The sequence below is a fragment of the Enhydra lutris genome, unplaced genomic scaffold (assembly GCF_002288905.1).
Source record: "Enhydra lutris kenyoni isolate GAN:26980312 unplaced genomic scaffold, ASM228890v2 scaffoldscaffold37, whole genome shotgun sequence".
Lineage (NCBI taxonomy): Eukaryota > Metazoa > Chordata > Mammalia > Carnivora > Mustelidae > Enhydra > Enhydra lutris.
The window spans coordinates 23300656-23321972 of NW_019154121.1; the positions used below are offsets into that span (position 1 = coordinate 23300656).

Sequence of the window (21317 nt, forward strand, 5' to 3'; positions counted from 1 at the left end):
CTCCCGGAGCGAGAGGCAGGAGCCGCTCGGAGGGAAGAGGAAGGCTGCGCCTCCCCCGCGGCTCCCAGCCCGGCCGATCTGGAGCCTGCAGGGGTGCGGGGAGAAGAGGACGCAGCGGGAGGGGTCCGGCTCTCTCCCGCGCCGCGCACAGCCCACCTCCCCGGGAGAAGCCCACGGAGAGACGCGCGGCGTCTCCGCCACGAGCTCTCGGAGTCGCGCGACCGGCCCGCCGACGATGGTGGCGGCTCCGCGAGCGGGCTGCGGGGCAGCGCTGTCGCTCTGGATGCTCAGCAGCCTCCTCTGCAGAGCCTGGACGGCCCCGGCCGCGTCCCGTAAGTAGCCCCGCGCGAGCGCGCGCCGCGCCCCGGCGGCTCCAGTGCCGCATTGAGGTGCCACCCCGGGGGGGCAAGTCTGAGGCGCCTTCGCGGTTCTGGCCCCCGAGGCGTGCGGGTGTCTCCGCCGTCACGCACCGACCGCCACTGCAGCACCGAAACTCCGAGCCCCATGCTCCCGGCGCCGGGTGGGGGGGGTGGGGGTGTGGGGGAGACAGGGCTCCGGAGGCTGGTGATGCTTCTGGAAAGTTGTTCTGGGTCCTGGAGGTGCGTCGGCGACTGCTCGCTTAGAGGGAGTCGTGGGGACGACAGTCTTAGGAGTTATTCTTCGACTTCGGTGTGTTTGTCGTGGAGGGAGTTCGTGGCATTTGGCTTCGGTAGGTCAGTGAGAGAAAAGTGAAGACCAGGGCAAAAATAAGTTTCTTATTTTTATTGATGGTTTTAACTTCAATGAGCACGGATTTGGGGATGAAAGAGGGGCAGGTTTTGAGCAGTTTGGGCACGATGGACTCCTCTTAGCCACCCACCCACCCGGCCACCCCGCAACGACTTGATGGCCATTTAGTACTAAGTTATTGGACCGGGAGGCAGAGAATGCAGTGTTGTAACTGAAATTGCTCTGATTCTTTGTAAGTGAAATTGCTCTGATAATGCAGTCCAGGGCTCGGGACAGGCAGGGCGCACCATCAGCAATGTAGTGATGAACGCGTTTCTTAAGAGTTCTCAGGGAAACGATGCTGTTGAATATGTTTAAGTCTTTGTGTTTTAGCAAGCTTTTTTGAAAAGAAAAGGTGGCTCGTGGTTTCCTGTGGTTAGCAAGAGTAGAAAGACATAGAAGATTCCAGCCCATCTTCTGAATTGCTTTAGAAGTGCCTAGTGTGCATGTAGAGAGGCAATGCCTATTCGTAGCTCCTTTGGTTCACAAAGAGTTAAACGCTAGAGAGATTGCCTATGGGAATCTTAGGATAATATTTCTAAGCACATAGTGCTTGTTTATGAGAATGAGTTACTTATTAAAGAAGAATCGTGGAGATTTTAGTGTGAAAATAACTGTTTTCCATTTAGGGGAAAAAAAAAAAGTTTCGTGTTTTCCAGAATTCATTGTACGTGTGTATTCCTATCTCTGTTTATGAGATCTTGGGAAGCCTTGATGCATCTTAACCTTTAAGTTAATACTGATGTTCTTGTTCCAGGGTAGAAATATTAATAAGAATAACCATGGAAAAAAGGACTTTATAAGTCGTGCTAAAGACTCTACTACACAGTAATGTGATGGGATGAACCAGTATTACAGTTTTAATGTATTTTCCCACCTACTGTATTTGTTTTTCTTTTCTTGCAAGATAGGAAGTCACCAAGTGGCAGTTTGTAATGGACTTGAGAAAAAATTCATAGCTTTTTCACAAGCGGATTAAACCACCAAAAAGTGATATGTTATTTATATATATATATATATATATATATATATATATATATATGTCGGTTTTATATATTTAAACAAATTATGAAGACACAATGCTCAGTATTAATATTTATGTAAATACATAACTATATCCTGATAAAAGTAATTGATGAAATTTCAATTTCCATTTCAAGATCTGGTCATATAGAAATAATTGCCACTCTTTTCAGAAATTGAATTTATTATAAATTAAATTAATTATATTCATTGTTTGAAAGCCCTCATATCCAGGATTTTTCTTGGGTTTTATATTGCATCTTTTTGTATACTCTAATTATAATGGATCCATCTGAAACATTTGACACGTTTCAAGAATTAATAGCATACATGCAGCCACTGGGTTAATGCATTTTAAGAATAGAAGTTGTTTCAGAAACATATTCTTAGTTTTTGCAACTTAGAATTTGGTGATGGGGAAGAGCAGAGAATGTTACTGTTAAGATAGGTAATACTTACATTTGATTAAGATTTATTAGCTCTTATTCTTTATTGTTTAAATATCTAAAATGGCTTAACTAAGATGACTTTTTATTTCATTTGAGTACAAATTGTGTGACTAAAACCCAGTTTCCCTGCATCCCGAAATCAATTAAATAATAAGAATGATGTAGACTTCATTGATAAGAATAAGCTTCATATAATCCGTGCTTTAAAATTAAATTATAATTTTACACTTAATGAAAATGTTTATATTATACATGATTCTGAAAAAGAATGATAGTTATATTCTTAATACTGAAGACACTTAGAGGAGAAAAAAATGGTAACTACATGAATCTAAGATAATGAACAACTCAACCAGGAGAGGTCATCACAAGACAAAAAGTAGCATGAAAATATAAAAGTAATGTTTTTATTTGGTACTCATTTAAGAAAAAATATGATGACTATGCTAAAACTTTCTGTCCCTAAATAACTTTTTAACATGATGGACATTTCTAGAAGATGCGGTTAATATTTTTTCATTTGTTAACAGTACCATTTTAAATATATATTTGCTTCTGGCTTATTTCTTTTTCTCTGTTATTGAAATGTATATTAAAATGGTGTTACTGTTAATATGATGTTTTTTACAACTAGACTAAAACTAAAGAAGCTCATTTCTGGGACTAAATAGAAATAGAATCTAATTGCATAACAGTGCAGATGAGCGGCTGCTGAGCTGATGGAGTCCTATAACCTCCCTTCTTGTGAATACATGTATACAGGACGCACATGTAAAGTTTAAGTAGGAGATTTTACTCTTAGGAAGTTGCACTCGTTTGAACATATTTGAAAGATGCGGACAGTGCAGTTCTAAATGATGAGGAGTTTGAGCTAGCATTTAATGAATTTAACTTACTCTTAAAGTATACTAAATTTTGACTTAAATAGTGCTTTCTGATAAAGTTCATTTATGCTATTTTGTATTATTTTGTATAGGCATTAAACTATGATTGCACTGTCACATTTGAAAAATTTTGATCAAATACTAACAAGTATGTTTCTGCATATATAAGTATATATAAATACAAATGTATATAAATACACAGGTATCTAAAATCCTTTAGATACATGTTACATAATGTATGTTTAATATAGTGTATATAGTATATATTTATTCTGTGTAATATATGTGTATATTTATATATTTTCTTACATGTCTTTTAAGGAGTTAAACCCGCTTAGAATTTTATAGATAGGTCTTTTCGTGTGCAATTATTTCAAGTAACTAATGCAACAATATCAAAACAGTAGTATATTGATCTGTTTTTTTCCAATTCATATACCACTCTAAAATGTTATCTTTGAAATAATTGAAGTAAATGTAAACTATATAAATAAATACAAAAGCAAATGCTATTAGTTTACACTGAGCTTAAACATAATAATAAGCTTGTCTTAATAAAATAAATTTTAATTAAAAAAATGCTTTAGGCCAGCAAAATTCATTGGCTGATAAGAGGCAGTACATTATTTACTTAAACTAAAAAGAGTGTTATTTACTTATAGAAGAGAACTGCATAGTCCTGATTTCTTTGTAGGTACTGATATTTAGGGAACAGGAATTTTTGCCAAAATTTTCTCCCTTAACATTGATGTTTGGCAAAACTGGCTAAAAAAAAGGAATCCCCAAATTCAATATAGGCTTTTATTAACTTTTATACAGTTAAAAGCATATACAACATATCATTTTGAGATAAGTAACATCAAAGTTGTTTGATGCACATTATGTTTTTATAATCACATTTCTATTTTCATTCTAATTTGGAGGATATTTCAAATTCTATAACTTTTTTTAAGATTTTAAATTACTTGTCTTAATTATAAATTCTTCTAGAGTAAGTGCCAATAAGTCTCTAAAAGTGAGCTAATAAGTCTTCTTGTCTGATATATCATTTTTATGACTGAAATATAAAGGGAATTTGATATGCATCCCCTTATCTTGCCACTTTTTTTAATATTTAAAATAAGATTTTATTTGTTGAAAACAATGTATAGAATAAGGAGACATTCTAAGCTCAGAAACTCTTAACTCATCATATCTAGTGTATGATTATCTTAACAGTATCAAAATTCTTCATGTTTTTGTGGTGACCGATGTTGATGGGATGAAGAAATAAAACATGTAACTTCAAAATTTTCCTATATTTGATTTAAGAAGTGCTTTCTTTTGTCATTTATTGCGACTTGTGAAGTTAAAGAAGAGAGTACATAATTTAAATCTTAAAAACTACAATGTTAGGGAAATAAAGTGGATTTCATATTTCTATGTGTATTGGTATCTGAAATTGAACGTTATCAGTATTTCTAGAGGAATACATATCTTGAGATAAGTAGCTACTAGCAAAATAAGACCTTTTATAATCATGTAATATGTGGCCATTGAAAGAAATTGTGTTTATTTTTGTCATTTTAATGTACAAATAATGATGAAATGATCTTCATACAGAGAACATTCCAAATGAGAAACTTAGAATCTGAACAGAATGAGAAGTTCAAACATTGGATCTCCCCATCTCCTGGGATCTGTAGAACTTGTGGTATGTTTTAGTTCTGACCAACTAAAGATGTTGGGATACAGAGGTGCTACCTCTTTTTCCAACCTAGTGTTTTCTTTTATGTGGAGGAAAGTCCATTTGTAGCATTCTCAACCTCTCTTTCTGCAGTTCACTCGTTCCTTCCATGTTAAGTGGAGGGACTTGCCTGCCAGGTGACTTTGGGTTAAGGACCTAGCATAGCTGAGCACCTCCTTCTTCCTTCCGAGCTGCCTGACAAAGGTATAGATTTTAACTGAAAGACATCTAAGAGTAGGTTATGCCTCTGCAGTAATGTGTGTGATAAATGGAAAGCCTTATGGTGTCTTGGTTCTTCGTATGGCTGGAAAGTTTGTTTAATTTCAGAATTAAGCTTAATGCATCCCATTGTTGCCACACAGCTAAGCCCTATTCAGCAATTATTGTGTAAAGGGTGATATTTGCTCTCCACCTGTGACTCCTATTCTAATCTAGAACTCAGGCAGAAAAGAGAGTGCACTTCATTGTGCCCTGTCAAAGGCAAAGGTATTAAAATGCAAGTAATAAGCTTATTTAGTATTGAACTAAATGAGCATGAGAATATTTTGCATGTTTTAAAAACCAGCAATGAAATAACACTCATTTTTCCCTTTGATGTTAAGTTGGAGAGTTGAATTTATTCTAACTATGACCTTCTAGAGCCCCTCCCCCATTCATTCATTCAGTTATACATATTTCTGTTATTAGTGATATTTATTTTAGAAAGACTTTTGGAATAGCATTTCTTTACCTGTGGTCAATAACATTACCATTTTAAATGCATCTTGTTTCTGGACTTTAGTGGCTGCATGTTCAACTGAACCTTATCTGTTTAAGTATCAGGGAATTTGACATACCTTGAGTCGGTAGCTTCCTTATGTCCATGTTCCTTCTGCACAATCATGAAGAGTTAGACATCTTGGGTCAGTTATTCTTAAAAAAAAAAAAAAGTCATTAGCACTTTGAAAACAAAATTGATAATTTCCTCAATTGTAAATTTTGATAAAAAGACTCTTATAGTCTTATTTAATTCATTTTGGGGGTAGACTATTCATAAAAACAGCTTGAAGTAACTGATTTTTTTATAGCTCTCCAGATTTTAAAACCTCCCATGATAGTAGGAAATCTGGAAATAAAGATGTATTCATTGACTCTGAGTTTGCTTGCTGAAGATATCATATTTTTGGTATACAGTAAAAGTGCTGAAGGAGTATAGAAGAGCTCCTAAGGGCCATATTCTACATTTTACTTATGATTTAAGTTTGTTTGAAATATCCTCGCAAACGTGCATAGTGATATATTCTTTAATGTTTTCATGTTTAGGAAGGAGGTAAAACTAGTTTCTGGGAATACGTTTACCAGGAAAAATGATCCCTAAACATATATCAAGTTCTCTTTCCCTTGGAATGGTGGTCTTAGTGGTCTGGGAATGTGAATTATGCACAGGGGAGATGCGACCTGCACACTGTTAGGTTCCCTAAATCTCTGTAGTGTGATGCATCTACACTAGAATCAAGTTATACAAAGTTTAATTAAATTCAGCAAGGATTTGCTCACTTCTGTGCATTAGATGTCATGTCAAAAACGCGTGTAAAAAGAAAAACTCTGCCTTGACTCCTCTAATTTTCTAACTACTATTATGATGTCAGCTATGTCATTCGATTATATTATTCTTTCAAAGGAATACAAGGAAAAAGTAAATACACACATGCTGAATTAATAAAACAGCTTATTATGTGGTGAAATATCATGATTTGCCAAAGGAAATAATACACTTACCTCCAAGAATATTCTTATAAAATAGAAGGTCCTTGTTGTTACTTGTAAATCATATAGACTCAAATGGTTATGTTGAACTTCCATAAAACATACGTTGATTAAATTGCATCGCACTGTTACCTCATATTACTGGGAAGCGACCTCTTAATGAGAATCAAATTATTAAGTAAACTTGTAAGTAAAAATTTACCTTCATATACTTCATATATTTTTTCTGGGTATTGGGCAAAATATATGAACAGAAGAACTACATGTGAAAAAATTTCAGCCCAATTATGTCACATGGCAAACAATGTATTTAAGAGTATCATTTGTTTAGAAGTTTTTGGTTACACATTAACAATGGTCTGTGCTTCATTAAATCCCTTAATTGCTAATACATTTTAGTTCAAAATTTATAGATTTATGTAATGTATATGAAACAGTTTGGGTTCAAACAAAAATTAATATGTCTGGAAAATCATGTGTGAATATCAATTTTTCTCAGATGATTAAGTGAATATGCTAAAATTAATTATTTAACATATCAGCCGATCTAAGAACACATAATCCTTTTTTTTTTTTTTTTTTTTCTTTCGGTGTGCCCAGAGGCCCGATAACCCAGGAGTCTGGTGCCACCGTCAAGGCAAATGTTGTTAATCTAGCATGACATTTTTTTTTTTTTTCTCAGCGGGTCTGAATATGGCCATAAAATCATATCTCCTTCAACACATTGTGCCAGATAACTGTGCATAATCTCATGAGATTTGATCTATATGTTAAAACTTTATTTTGTACTCATGTTCTATAAACCATCACCAGAAGTCTTCAGCTGACTTTTGTTAGTGCTGAAACACAGTCTTCACTTAACCCTCTTGATTAATATTCAGTGTTCTTATATGAAAAGAATACTTAGGAGAATTTATTCCTGCCTCACAGAAGAATTTTTTAATGATGAGATTTCCAAAAATAAAATTTCATCATGCCTCATATGCATCTGTAGTGTATGTGAATTTTATTTGGATACCTTAACCTAAGTAGGTGAGGGTCTCGTGGCTAGTTTAAAGCAGATGCTAGTACTGTGTGTTAGGATTTTTGGCTGTCTGGAGTATGAGATTAAGAATAACCATTTTATTATGTCAGTTGACAAGCATGATACTGTGTTCCGGGATACAGATGAGCTATAATTGGGTATTTACGTTGCTTCCGCTATTAAGAATGCAAAAACAAATGGCTTCATTCAGATATTTATACACAGATGTGTTCCTTTGTGGGGAATCTATGTCAAAGACTGGGATTCAGGAGTTTATGTATCTTTTCTTTAATGAACATTTCCTGACTGAGCTCCATACATCTGTTATGACTCACGTGTTCACCACCAATGAATGAGCATCCTTTTCTAGAACTCTGGGTATCAGTAGACAGCATGATACTTTCACAAATTTTTTGCGCTTTGATAGGAACGGTGTTTGTTGAGTGTTGACTTCAGGTCAGGTGCTACTCTTAAGATGCATTAACTCAGGGCACCTGGGTGGCTCAGTGGGTTAAGCCTCTGCCTTTGGCTCAGGTCCTGATCTCATGGTGCTGAGTTCGAGTCCTGCATCGGGCTCTCTGCTCAGTGGGGAGCATGCTTCCTCCTCTCTCTGCCTGCCTCTCTGCCTACTTGTGATCTCTCTGTCAAATAAATAAATAAAATCTTAAAAAAAAAAGATGCATTAACTCTTGTAGTCCTTAGAACAGTGCTCCAATTGGCAGATAAGAAAAGTGGGCAGACAGAGCATTTAAGTGATTAACCAGGCCGCCCATATGATCTATCCCAGCGGCCTGTGCTCTTGGCCATGGCGCCACAGGCTGAGTGAGAAATACTATGCCATTGATTTCCAGTTCTCTGCCTAATATTGAATTTCAGCTTGCATCGAGGCAACATTTTATGGTTAATTAACTGCTTGTGTAGAGTTATAGTAACAAAACCCTGTCATTCTAATGTTTCTATTTCAACAATAATAACATTAAATAATAATACATAATAACATTAAATAATAATACATATGTCATTTATGTTCTTCCTCATCATAGTACAGTGATTTGACAGTGTAATTCTGTCTTTTGGTACTGTTAGCATACATTAATAGTCACGTGGCGAAAATATTTATTTAAAGCTATATAACATATTTCTGGAAATACTTTGTCAGATACGACTAAAAGCTTTTTAAAACAGGTTGTAAGGAAATTTTGCGGTCTGTATCCAGAAGCATAAATATTATTGCCATTACTGAGTTTAAATGATGATACCCGTGTAATCTAGAACCATTATTTTCAGTATGTTTCACGTGATGTCTAAACTGTAAAGCTTTTCTTGAGAGTTTGTTGAGAGGAAAGCTTTGACTTTAATGGCAGTGGGAAAGTATTTATCTCAAAAATACTTGTCATTTCTAATGCGTAAATATTTCTTGTATCTATTCTCTGCTCTCATTCCCATCACCGCAGCTCCCGTGATGATTTTCAGCATTTCCTCTCTAGACGTTAAGTTGGTAACCTCCCGGAATGCCCCCGTGCTTCCAGTTCTCTTCTAGTTGACCCTCGATGACACACATCTTCTCATCGTAGCCGACTTCCCTGGTTCTTGCCTAACCCTTTGATGTGATCTCCCCTGGCCCACCATGTGCACCTCATGACCTCCCCAGACTGAATTCCTGGCATTTCCTCCTATACAACATGCTGTTCCCAGTCATGTTTCTCTTATGTGTTCTCACTTCCATTCTCTCCTTCTGGAACCCCTTTTTCTATTTCATCTATGCTGATTTAGGGGAAACTCATTTACGGTGTAAGCCTCAGAACTCTGGAGCATATGGGAGATGCTATCACCTCCCTTTGGTGATTTGGTATCACCACAAGTAAAATTTTAGGAAAATAATAAGCATTTTTTTTTTTTTTTTTGCTATCTGGACTGACAAGGAGTGATGACAAATAATGCAAGTCATTGTCAATTATCTGATGATAGAGTGAGAAATTATCCCGAATTACTGACAATAGAAGAAAGGCAAGAAATCCACTCTGAAAGCATAAAACACAGATACTTGCCATCATTTATACATGAATATTAATCAGTTGTTTCAAGGGAAGTAATGAAACCATGCCTTGAGAGCTCTGTAATTTCCCAAACCTTTTTCCTGCATGGCTCTATTTTGCAGCATTTTCTGTACTTCACTTAAGCCATATCATTGGTCAGACTCCTTGGAAGTCAAGGCTGACTGCCCTTTTCAAAACAAGTTGTTTCAAAGAAATACCTGTAATCTGCATGCAAATCAAAGACAGGTGTCAACAAAATAATTATTGTGCCTAACAGGTACTTGAAATAGAGTGCTTAAGATGTCAAAAAATCTTGTAAATGGTAGAGGTAGTTGTAGAGAAAGTTGATAATTATATATATTTAGTGTATAATAATCTTAGCATATTAGTTGATTTTGTCAAAGTTGGTATGGAATGTCAGTGGATTTCATTTTGATTTTTAATATAACAAAAATATCCTTTGGCAAGTACAAAAATAGGCACTTATATTTTGTTTATACTTTAACTCCCTTCATCCCTACATTGGAAATTTTGTTCATGCTGTATCGCAACTTTAAATTATCCCCCAGCCTATGAGATCCTTTTCTTTTCAAAGCTCTCCATTCCCGTGAAGGCTGTTCCCAACTGTATATCTTTCACTGTGACTCCCCCTAGCTTTGCCTATTAATAACAGAAGTTACTCCCTTACTCTCTTTTCTCTTACCTTCACGGTCACAGCCTACATTTTGTACTTAGGTTAACAGGTATAAAGGTGTGGTTGTATTAAAGAAACTAGACTTCTGTAATCATCTTGTCTTTTACGAGGCACTGTACTAGTTGCATTGAACTTGCTGCATAAAATTAGTCAATTACCTCTTTGCTAGAAAACTCAAAGCATCAGGATGCTCAAAAATTTGAAAGCTCAGTGGTTTTGTTTTTTTATATAGTTCTTACTTTGATCAAGTTCTACTGACACAAAATGTACATCTTCACAATTCTGGCCATTAGCTGTAGTTGGGCTTTTAAGGTAATAAAAGCTTAATATTTACATGATATTCTACTGCCATATAATATTTGGAGACAGATACCATAGTATGATTAAATATAATTTTAATATTAATCACTGTTTTTATAGATGGCTAATATGTCAAAGATGAATATGTCCATTAAGAGAAAAGACTATACATGAGCAGCATTAAATAAATATAATCGAATTGAATTGAAATGGATTAGTTATGTAAGAGCTGTATATAAATTGTGTATATAGCTAGGTTGTAGCTAAAAGTACAGCTGTCTTAGTTGTATTTTTGTAGCAAAAAGCTATAAATCAGAAGTAATCAGAAGTAATATGATTTAATATAATATTAGTTATAATAAAGTTTCTCTGTAAAGGTAATCTCATATTATAAGAATACTACCTAAGAAATGACATGTTGGTATGAATCAAAACAAAAATGATTATTTCAGAGGACTGTCATTCAAAAGGAACAGGGATATTAAAGTTATTTTAAAGGGTAGTTTGAACCTATTTGCTCAATGCGAAAGGCAACACATTCTTGAATTATCTGTTCTTTGCCCAAAGTATATTATGAGTGTATAACTGCAATGTGATTAGTTTTCATATGGTGAAGAACGTGGCTTCATGTTATATAATTACTGTATACAATTATCTGAGGCGTTTAGTTTTACAGAGATTATATAATCACCCAAAATAGAAATTTTGGAATTTAAAATGTGTTATTCCTGCACATTTTTAGATGATACATGGTAAAATTAGAGTACCACATCCACTTTTATTTTTTATTTTTATTTTTTTAAAGATTTTTATTTATTTATTTGACACAGATCACAAGTAGGCAGAGAGGCAGGCAGAGAGAGAAGGGGAAGCAGGCTCCCTGCTGAGCAGAGAGCCAGATGTGGGGCTTGATCCCAGGACCCTGAGATCACGACCCAAGCTGAAGGCAGAGGCCGAACCCACTGAGCCATCCAGGCACCCCCCACATCCACTTGTAAAAAGAGATTTCAGAATCTTGTAAATAAAAATGACATTGTTCTTTTATCAAATTGGCGCCTATAGAGCTTTTTGTAAAAGGCTCTCAGATCTGTTGTTTGTTCATTTATATGTCTATAATTACAGTATTTAGAGCATCTCATACTGTGTTTGTTTCTACATATTGAACTTTCAAATGACAGATGCACCAGTGCCAAAGACAAACCATGTCAAGCGACAGAGGTTTCTGCCTTCCTGAAGTTGACAATAGCATATTGTCAACTTCAGTATATAAAATAGTATATAAAATAATATATTAAAAATTTCTTAGGCCTAAGAAATTGTGAAAGTTGGATTACTCAGAAGCGTGTTAAAGATCAGTATGTTTGGGAAAAATTAGTGACCTGGGTCTGGAGCTAAAATGATTTCTCATTATTTTATTTACTGTAGTATTCTATGCTTCCGCATAACACATTAAGTTTCCAAAACTTTAGTCAGAAAAAAATGCCACTCAATAATTTGCTTCTGTAAGTCCCACATCCTCTGCAGGGTATCTTAACTCTTATTTCAAAATTATTTTAACTGTAATATTTCACCCTAGTACATTACCTCAAATCTCCCTTATATTTATTGGGCATGTTAAAATTTAAATTAAAATTATAAATCATCTCTGTTGGTCCAGGAGTAAATTTATCAGCAGGTGATTAAGGTCCTTCCCATTATGACATTTTAGCTGAAACTTAAAGGATAAGAAGGAAGTATCCAAGAAAAAAGAAGGAGAAGAATGTTCCAACCAGAAGATGACAGCTATATAATTCTGACATTGGCTAAGTTTAGACTTCACTCTGCTGGTGAGGTATTAGGTTGTTTTGGAATAAGTCTTTTGTAAAACATGTGAAAAGAAAGTTTTGGAAGAGTAAAGGCACTGCTTAATATTTTATCAGCAAATAGAAAATAAGTCTTTATTGGTTGAAAATACAGACAATAAGTATTTATTGTCATTAAACACAGAATAACTTATGTTTTACCAGTTTTGTTAAAAATAAGCATTGAAGAAACCTTACATTCCATGGATGAACTTTACTATGTAGCAAGTCGACTGTCTAGAATAAAAAGTGTCTGAATTGCAGCACATAGGATGCACAGCATATATTTGGGTATAGGGTGGGGAAGTGTTTTCCTAAAATTGCTATTTTATTTAATTAATTAATTTTTTAAAAGATTTTATTTATTTATTTGAGAGAGAGAGAGTGCGTGCATGCATGAGAAGGAAGAAGGTCAGAGGGAGAAGCAGACTCCCCGTGGAGCTGGGAGCCCGATGTGGGACTCCATCCCGGAACTCCAGGATCGTGATCTGAGCCGAAGGCAGTGGCCTAACCAACTGAGCCACCCAGGCAACCCAAAAGTTGCTATTTTAAAGTCCTTGAAAGATTTTGGAAAATGTTGTTTATTTCTGTTTTGTTTTTTGTTTGTTTCTTTGTAGGGATCTTTGATCATATGGACTAAAAGTAGTTGTGGTCTATTTTGGTTCCACCTAAAATGGCAAATTTGGTTAGTCAAACTTCACAAAAGAAACAAAACATCAGAATAGTATATGTATATAGTACATATATAGTATACTATATATGTATATATAGTATATATAGTATATAGTATATAGTATATAATAAATATATATTTATTTATTATCCATGGCAGGATGTCTCTAGTTTCAAAGCCAATCTCCACCCACCTGTTCCACCCACCCACCTCCCATCTGGTAACCATCAGTTTTTTTCTCTATAGTCCATAGTCTGTTTCTTGGTTTGTCTCTGTCCCTCTTTTTTTATTCCTTTGTTCATTTGTTCTGTTCCTTAAATTACACATATGAGTGAAGTCATATGGTATTTGTCTTTCTCTGGCTGACCTATTTCACTTAGCATAATACTGTGTTGCTCCATCCTTGTTACTGCAAATGGCGAGATTCTATTATTTTTTGTGGCACAATAATATTCCTCTGTGTGTGTGTGTATGTGTGTGTGTGTGTGTGTGTGTACACACATACCACTTCTTCTTTATCCATTCATCTATTGATGGATGCTTGGACTGCTTCCTTAATTTGGCTCTTGTAGATGATGCAGTAAACATGGGGATGCATATACCCTTTCAAATTAGTGTTTTATATTCTTTGGGTAAATACCTGGTAGTGTGATTATTGTATCATAGGGTAGCTCTATTTTTAACTTTCTGAGGAACCTCCATACTGCTCTTCAGAGTGGCCGTGCCAGTGTGCATTCCTACCAACAGTGCAAGAGAGTTCCTTTTTCTCCGCATCCTTTCCAGCACTGGTTGTTTCTTCTGTTGTTGATTTTAGTCATTCTGACATGTGCGATGTGATATCTCATTGTACTTTTGATTTTCATTTCCCAGATGATGAGTGATGTTGACCATCTTTTCATGTGTCTGTGGGGCATCTGGATGTCTTCTTTGGAGAAATGTCTGTTCATGTCTCAGACATTTATTTTATAATATAGCTGGGAAGCTGAGACTTATATTTGGAAAAATTAGCAAAGATAAGACTGGAATATTATCTGATTTCCACATAATATATATGTTAATGGCTAAAAAACGAGCTAATGATATAGTTTAAATGTATTAAGACTTAGTTGAAAGAAGTAATACATATGCAATCTATATTAGAATTTTTTATTAATGTATATAATGTAATAATGTATATATAATGTATTCTATACATAAAGATGTTAATATTTGAGTCATTTAATGTTAATATTAATGTTATTTAATGTTAATATTTATTTATTCATATTCATATTTATTCATATTCATATTTATTATTAATATTTATATATTATTCATTTAATGTTAATATTAATGTTAATATTTGAGTCATTTATTTTAAAAGTAAATTAATGTTAAAAAGTATGGCGAAATTATTAGAACAGCACAAAATTATTTAGTGGAGCCTCTTTTACAATGTAATAGGTATTCAATTACCTTATTCACAAATGTTTCTGGAAAACCACAACATTTGCAAATTAGAGAGCTTGTGGGCATGAGGAACATATCCAAAAGCGTAAACATTTTTACTCTTAACTTTTCAGCCATATGTGCAGATGGTATAAAGCTTGTTTTCTAAAATATGATGGAAAGTATAAAAAGAAATTTGACAATTTTTTTTATTTTTGAATTTGACTATCCAAATAACTGGAAAGCTGGGAAATCAAACAGTGAATATTGTTTTAAGTCCCTGAGAATCAGTGCCCAGGATTGTTGGGGGTTCAGCCGAAATTGTTTATAAACTTTTTTTATTTTATTAATAAAAATGTTTGAGCGTCTATTAAAAATTGATTACTGTGGTAAGCGCTGAAGATTACAAAACAGATTTGAACACAGGATCTTTGTCCTAAAGAGTCTTATAATCTCCAGGAAGGTAGAAAATATTCATAATGTAAATTTTAATAAAAGCAACTTTACCTATAATAAAAGCTATGTGATTTCCCTGCAAAGAAGGCCCAGGCAAAATTAGCAATTACATTTTTCTGCATAGATAATGAAGGCATGAATTGTAAAATGATAGGATCATAAACATGATGGGGAAAGTTGGTCATTGGAAAATTATATTCCGAGGCATAGTCTCGGTCCCTCGCAGTGGCTCCTAGTGAGTTCTTGTTGTTCTGTATTCTGGGGCTCAGAAGACCCCTCAGGCCAATTTATTAGACTATACTGGGCCCTGCTTTGCAGCCAGACTGAGCTGGTCAATGACTATTTGTCAGTTCCTGTCTGAGATTGGCAAAGTATATTAATCTTCACAGTTTCCAAATTCCTGGCTATGAAGACTTAAAGACTCAGGATACAGTCAGTGAATCTACAAAACGTTTATTTCTTCCCCTTCTGAAATTTCCAATATTCTTTTCAGTAAAGGGAGGAGGACTTACACGTTCAGTTTTCCTAAAAGTGAAAAACTTTTCGAAAAACTTTTTCTAGGGCACCTGGGTGGCTCAGTTGGTTAAATGACAGCCTTAAGCTAAGGTCACGATCCTGGAGTTCCGGGATGGAGTCCCACATCCTGCTCCTTGCTCAGTGGGGAATCTGCTTCTCCCTCTGACCTCCACCTCTTGTGCTGTCTTACTCCCTCTCTTAAATAAATAAATAAAAATCTTTAAAACAAACAAACCGAAAAAACTTTTTTCCAAAGCATGTCCTCTCACAGTTTACTATGCTGTAATTTTCTTATTTCATGTGTTCTCTTCTCTCTACTCTTATGCAACAGGAAGTTAGATAGGGTGAGGTAGAAGCAAATTTGATGATACTAGTGAGAGAAATCACTAGCTTTGATCTATTCAAATAATAACAATTAGCAGTAAGAGAAAACATTCATGACTCTTTTATATAAAATTTGTTCTTTTTCACAAGACCTTGTGATATTAGGCATAAAGAAATTAAATGCTGCTTTCACTCCAAATATTAAATTTATTATTTAGTACATTGACACAAAATACACTTAAATCCAAAAGAAATTAAGGACAATTGAACAACAGTCATTCGAAAATATTTTTCAGTAAAGTCTAATTTTTAACTGTTAAGCTGGAAATGTTAAATGAGCTTTTAAGTGTTTTAATATATAGTTATATTGTAGGTATGTGTTTTCAGAAATTTATATCAATTTTATAATTGCATTATAGTCAATATGCATTGCTTAAATAATTTTAACATCAAAAAGGAACATTTGTTTCATGTAAATGTAAAAAAATTATGAAAAAAATGTTGTTCCTGGACAATATTGTCTACATGAAACATTATTCCAGCCTCATTTAGAAATGCCAGTACTAATATTTGCAATAATTCAAAGATATTTAGGATAGAGAATTTTGCTGAGGAGAGAAATAACTTTGATCATTTAACATGTACGTGGGTATTATTGGAACAGTAAGCATTTACAAGGGGCGTTTCTTAAATTATATTTCAAAGTATATTGTTTATCACCAACTTCTAAGGAAGCAAATATTAAGTATAATTATAACATGATTTCACATAAAAAATATATTGATATTGTAATTTTTTAGTCACAATATATTTGTAGTTGTTATTTTAATGCTGCTAGTGGTAATACACCTCATATTCCTTAAGTACTTACCTTCAGTGTTACTGTGTTCTATACTTTAAAATTTTTCTCATTTTACTAAGATTTCAGTTAGTTGGATTGCTTCATATTTGGTATGGATAGTGGCTAAGTTTTATTAAACATGTGTACATTTATAAAGTGCTAAAAAGTGCAAGGATATTTCTAATGAAAATATTCCTTGGATTCGTATTAGTGAGTTTCATGCCAGTTGTTGTTTTTAAGGAATATAGTGTTATAATGAGGTCATTTCAGAATTTGAGTAATATCCCACTTCAAGCAGAGGGCAATATAGATCTTGACATGCATATCTTGATATATGTTTTTTTTATACTTTGAGTATATTTGCAGCTTAACTTTTCAACATTGACTATACATCAGAAGCTTCACTTTAAAGTTTAACATAAACTATAGCTTGCAAGTGCTGGGTGATTATGTATCTATAACCAATACAGTGTCTGCAGCTGTTTCTCAGATTATAGTCTGTACAAAGTATGTTCTTTAGCAAATGATTGGTTTATTTAAAACACTGGCCAACAGGGGGCACCTGGGTGGCTCAGTGTTTTAAGTGTCTGCGCTCAGGTCAGGATCTCAGGGGATTGGGCCCTGCATTGGGCTCCCTGCTCAGCCGGGAGTCTGCTTCTCCTTCTCTCCCTACCCCCTGTTCCTGCTTGCTCTCTCTCTCTCCCTCTGAAATAAATCGTAAAAAACAAACACAAAAAAACCACTGGCTAACAACAGGTTATACATAGATGTCTCTTGGGCATTAAGTACTAATTAATAGTGGCCATCACTGGAGCTGGTAGGAATTTCATGTATAAGAAGCAGAAACGTGGGGCGTCTGCGTGGCTCAGTCGGTTAAAGCCTCTGCCTTCAGCTCAGGTCATGATCCCAGGATCCTGGGATAGAGCCCCGCATCAGGCTTTCTGCTCAGCAGGGAGCCTGCTTCCTCCTCTCTCTGCCTACTTGTGATCTCTGTCTGTCATATAAATAAATAAAATCTTAAAAAAAAAAAAGCAGAAACTTTATAGAGCACACGTCTCACCCGTTAATATGAACATGAACCATCTGGCAGGCTCTGGCTAGTGGATCTGGGTGAAAACTAAGATGTGGCATTTCTAAAATCTCTCACATGTTGCTGATGCAGGGAGTGGTTTGTGGACCGTAAATTGACTAGGAAGAAATTATTTTATTTAATTTTTTTTAAGATTTTTTTATTTGACAGAGAGAGAGAGAGAAGCACAAGCAAGGGGGAGCAATAGGCAGAGGGAGAGGGAGAAGCAGACTCCCCACTGAGCAGGGAGCCTGACATGGGGCTCGATCCTGGGACCCTGGGATCATGACCTGAGCTGAAGGCAGACGCTTAACCATCTGAGCCACCCAGGGCGCCCGAGTAGAAAGATTTTAAACTTGGAGTCAGTATGGAGAGATACCATAACAAATTTTCTTGTTTATTTGAAAAAAAAAATGTGCAATCATTATATCAGATTCTTAAATAGTTTGGGTGCAAACAGAAGACACAATGTTGTAGTCTGTGATATAGTCTGGGGAAAAACATGCAAAAAGATGTAGATACTGTGCTATAGTTACATAGTTTTGAACAATTTATATAATTTTTTCTAAATGTCAGTTTTGTATTTTTGGTATTAGAGAATTGAACTAGATTATTTCTAAAGTCCATTACAGTTTAAAAAAAAAAAATCTATCATTCTAGTTTTGTAGGCTTCACAGTCTTAGGACAAAATAACATCTCTTCTAACCTCTGTCCTTTTTTTTTTTTTAAATCTTTAACAGGATCTTTGGGGTAGAGTCTCAAAAGCGTTTCTGAAGTTTAAATAATATGATGTATTTAAAGTGGTTAACAAATTGCCTTACTGATAAAAAGTGCTTAATTGTTATAAATTTTAGTAATATTATTATGAATTTTAGAAAAATAAAATCCTAGAAAGCAAGGTAACCTGTCCCAGGACACAACATCTTTCTAGAGATAGGCTAAATGATACTCTAATCACAAAATAGCTATGCAAAGCCAGGCATCATCACAGACTATCACAAAGGGATAAATAATGCTTGCATTTCTCTTAAGACTGGTAGAATTCTACCAAAATAAATCTAATCCCAATTACCAGAATAATCTGGCCTCATGTCTGATAGAGTGTGTGTGTATGTGTGTGTGTGGTGTGTATGCACTCCTTTTTTTTTTCCTAACAATATAATAAGAATATTGGCTTACTGATCTCCAAATTGTACAGTGTGATGTCACTTTTGTAAAATACAATTCGTTTACTGACATAAAATTATTGTTTCTTTATTTCAATTTATAAACAGAAAAGCATGTTTTTGTACCTGAGTAAATAGAAAAAAGTTCTGATAAAGTGAGCAGGGCAGTGTCCTCTGTGCTCTTCTTAATCGTAACTGAGTGTGATTTTTACAACATGTAACACTAGAAATTACTATGTAGACATGATAGCTGCCAGTAGTCTTGTTTTCCTACCATAAACTGCATGGCATTTATGCCAATATGGTGAGTTTTTCCACTTAGAACAGTCAGGTCTGTCTTTCCTATAAAATCAACTGACAAGGGACCACAAAGCATTACTGTTAACATATTTTGTATCTTGGATTATCTTCAAGGCTGTGAATGTCAGGGACCGGTTGCTGTGGGGACATTAGGACAGGCACCGTTGCTTTAGGTCTAGGTCTAGGCATTTCAGTGTTTAGGGGATGTCGGAATGGGTTCTGAGGGTTGTAGGAAGGAAGTTCATACTGTGTTCTCCCACAGGATTTGATTCCACAGAAATACAGCGTTGGTTCATTTGGTCTGGTTTGGTTGTAGATTTTCATTTTCTGGTTGTTTTTTTTGTTTAATTAGACAGGTCCTCTGGAGGAACATTAATAATATCCATGTGCACTAATTTCCTAAACTTGGGAGCAGGTGGAGGCAGTTGAGAAGTTCACACTTATTTATCCTCCAGGCCAGCACTTTCATTTAATATCCAGCAATCTGATTTCAATTGTTGGGTGTGCGTTAGTTTACATGACTGTGGTCTGCTTGACTCATGGTTCATGGTGAATTTATATGAACGCCATTAAGATGAGCAGGTGAAACATTTTAGTACTATCCTGTATGATTTAAAGTAAAATTACTCTGCAAGACTCTTTCTCATCCTGGAATTTACAAGTGATTATGATAGGAAAACCAAATTTTTAAACTTAAAATGGTGAAAATGTTAGATACAAGTTCAAGCATCCTGTACCAATTACCCCATTATTAATTTGTGTTAGGGATTTCCTAACTTTATTAAGTTGGAGCATCCTTTATCCAGTCTTGTACCGACACAACTAATATATATCTACAGTCTGTAGTATGAATGTTACATTTTGATTTGCTGGAAACTTTGTTCTTTTTTTTTTAAGATGAACTAGTAAATAATTGAATACTTTTCAATCATGAAATTGCTCTAAAGTAAAATTTTAAACATTCTTTCATTCTATAACCTATGGTTGTGGGAAAGGTAATATATTATTTAAATACCTACTTCCACATGAAGATAGGAATGTTTCATTCATCTTCAAGAGCATAGTGTTTTGTTTTTCCCTTAAAATGTTTTAGCTTTTTTTTTTTTTTTTTTTTTTTTAGTTTCAAGTTTTTATTTAAATTCCAGTTGTTAACATACAATGTAATGTTAGTTTCAGGAGTATAACTTGGTGATTCATCACTTACATACAGTACCCAGTGCACATCACAAGTGCCCTCTTTAATGTCCATCACCCAATTAGCCCATCTCCCACCCACCTCCCACCAGCAACCCTCAGTTTGTTCTGTTTAGTTAAGAGTCTGTTTTATGCTTTGCCTCTTTTTTTCTCTTTGTTCATCTTTTTGTTTCTTAAATTCCACATGTGAGTGAAGTCATATGGTATTTGCCTTTGACTGACCTATTTCACTTAGCATAATATACTCTGGCTGCATCCATATCATTGCGTATGGCAAGACTTCATTCTTTTTTTTTTTTTTAAAGATTTTATTTATTTATTTGACAGAGAGATATCACAAGTAGATGGAGAGGCAGGCAGAGAGAGAGAGAGAGGGAAGCAGGCTCCCTGTCGAGCAGAGAGCCTGATGCGGGACTCGATCCCAGGACCCTGAGATCACGACCCAAGCCGAAGGCAGTGGCTTAACCCACTGAGCCACCCAGGCGCCCCAAGACTTCATTCTTTTTGATTGTTCATCCTTTTCATCTTCTGCTACTCATAAATACTTAGTACTTGGAAGAAGAATGTGAGCCTCTTGCTTACTCTGTACCATTAAAATACTAATCGAAGTAATTTTGAAGTTGTTATTGAGAGTCTAGAAAAGATGAAAATATATATGATTTTGTTAAAAACAAAGCTTCAGATTTTACAGAAACACTCATGGAAGAGTTTTTTGCAAGAAAAAAAATGACAGTTTTTTGTGTACCATAACTTAGTTTGTGAAAAGATAAGACCAAGGATTTTTTTTAACATGTAATTACAATTTAAATTTAGCAATTTTAAATGAAATTTAAATTTAAAAGTAAATTGTAAAAATTGA

The 21317-nt window shown here is 35.0% G+C and overlaps 1 protein-coding gene across 1 annotated transcript in view; it reads left to right on the forward strand.

Moving 5' to 3' along the window:
- The first annotated feature begins 241 nt into the window (after positions 1 to 241).
- Positions 242 to 21317, forward strand: part of LOC111154452 (contactin associated protein like 2) — a 2043877-nt gene continuing 2022801 nt past the window's right edge. Inside the window, exon 1 of the mRNA XM_022514057.1 lies at positions 242 to 332. Within this exon, the coding sequence (XP_022369765.1) occupies positions 284 to 332 (49 nt within the window). The 5' untranslated portion in view covers positions 242 to 283. The remainder of the gene's footprint in view (positions 333 to 21317) is intronic.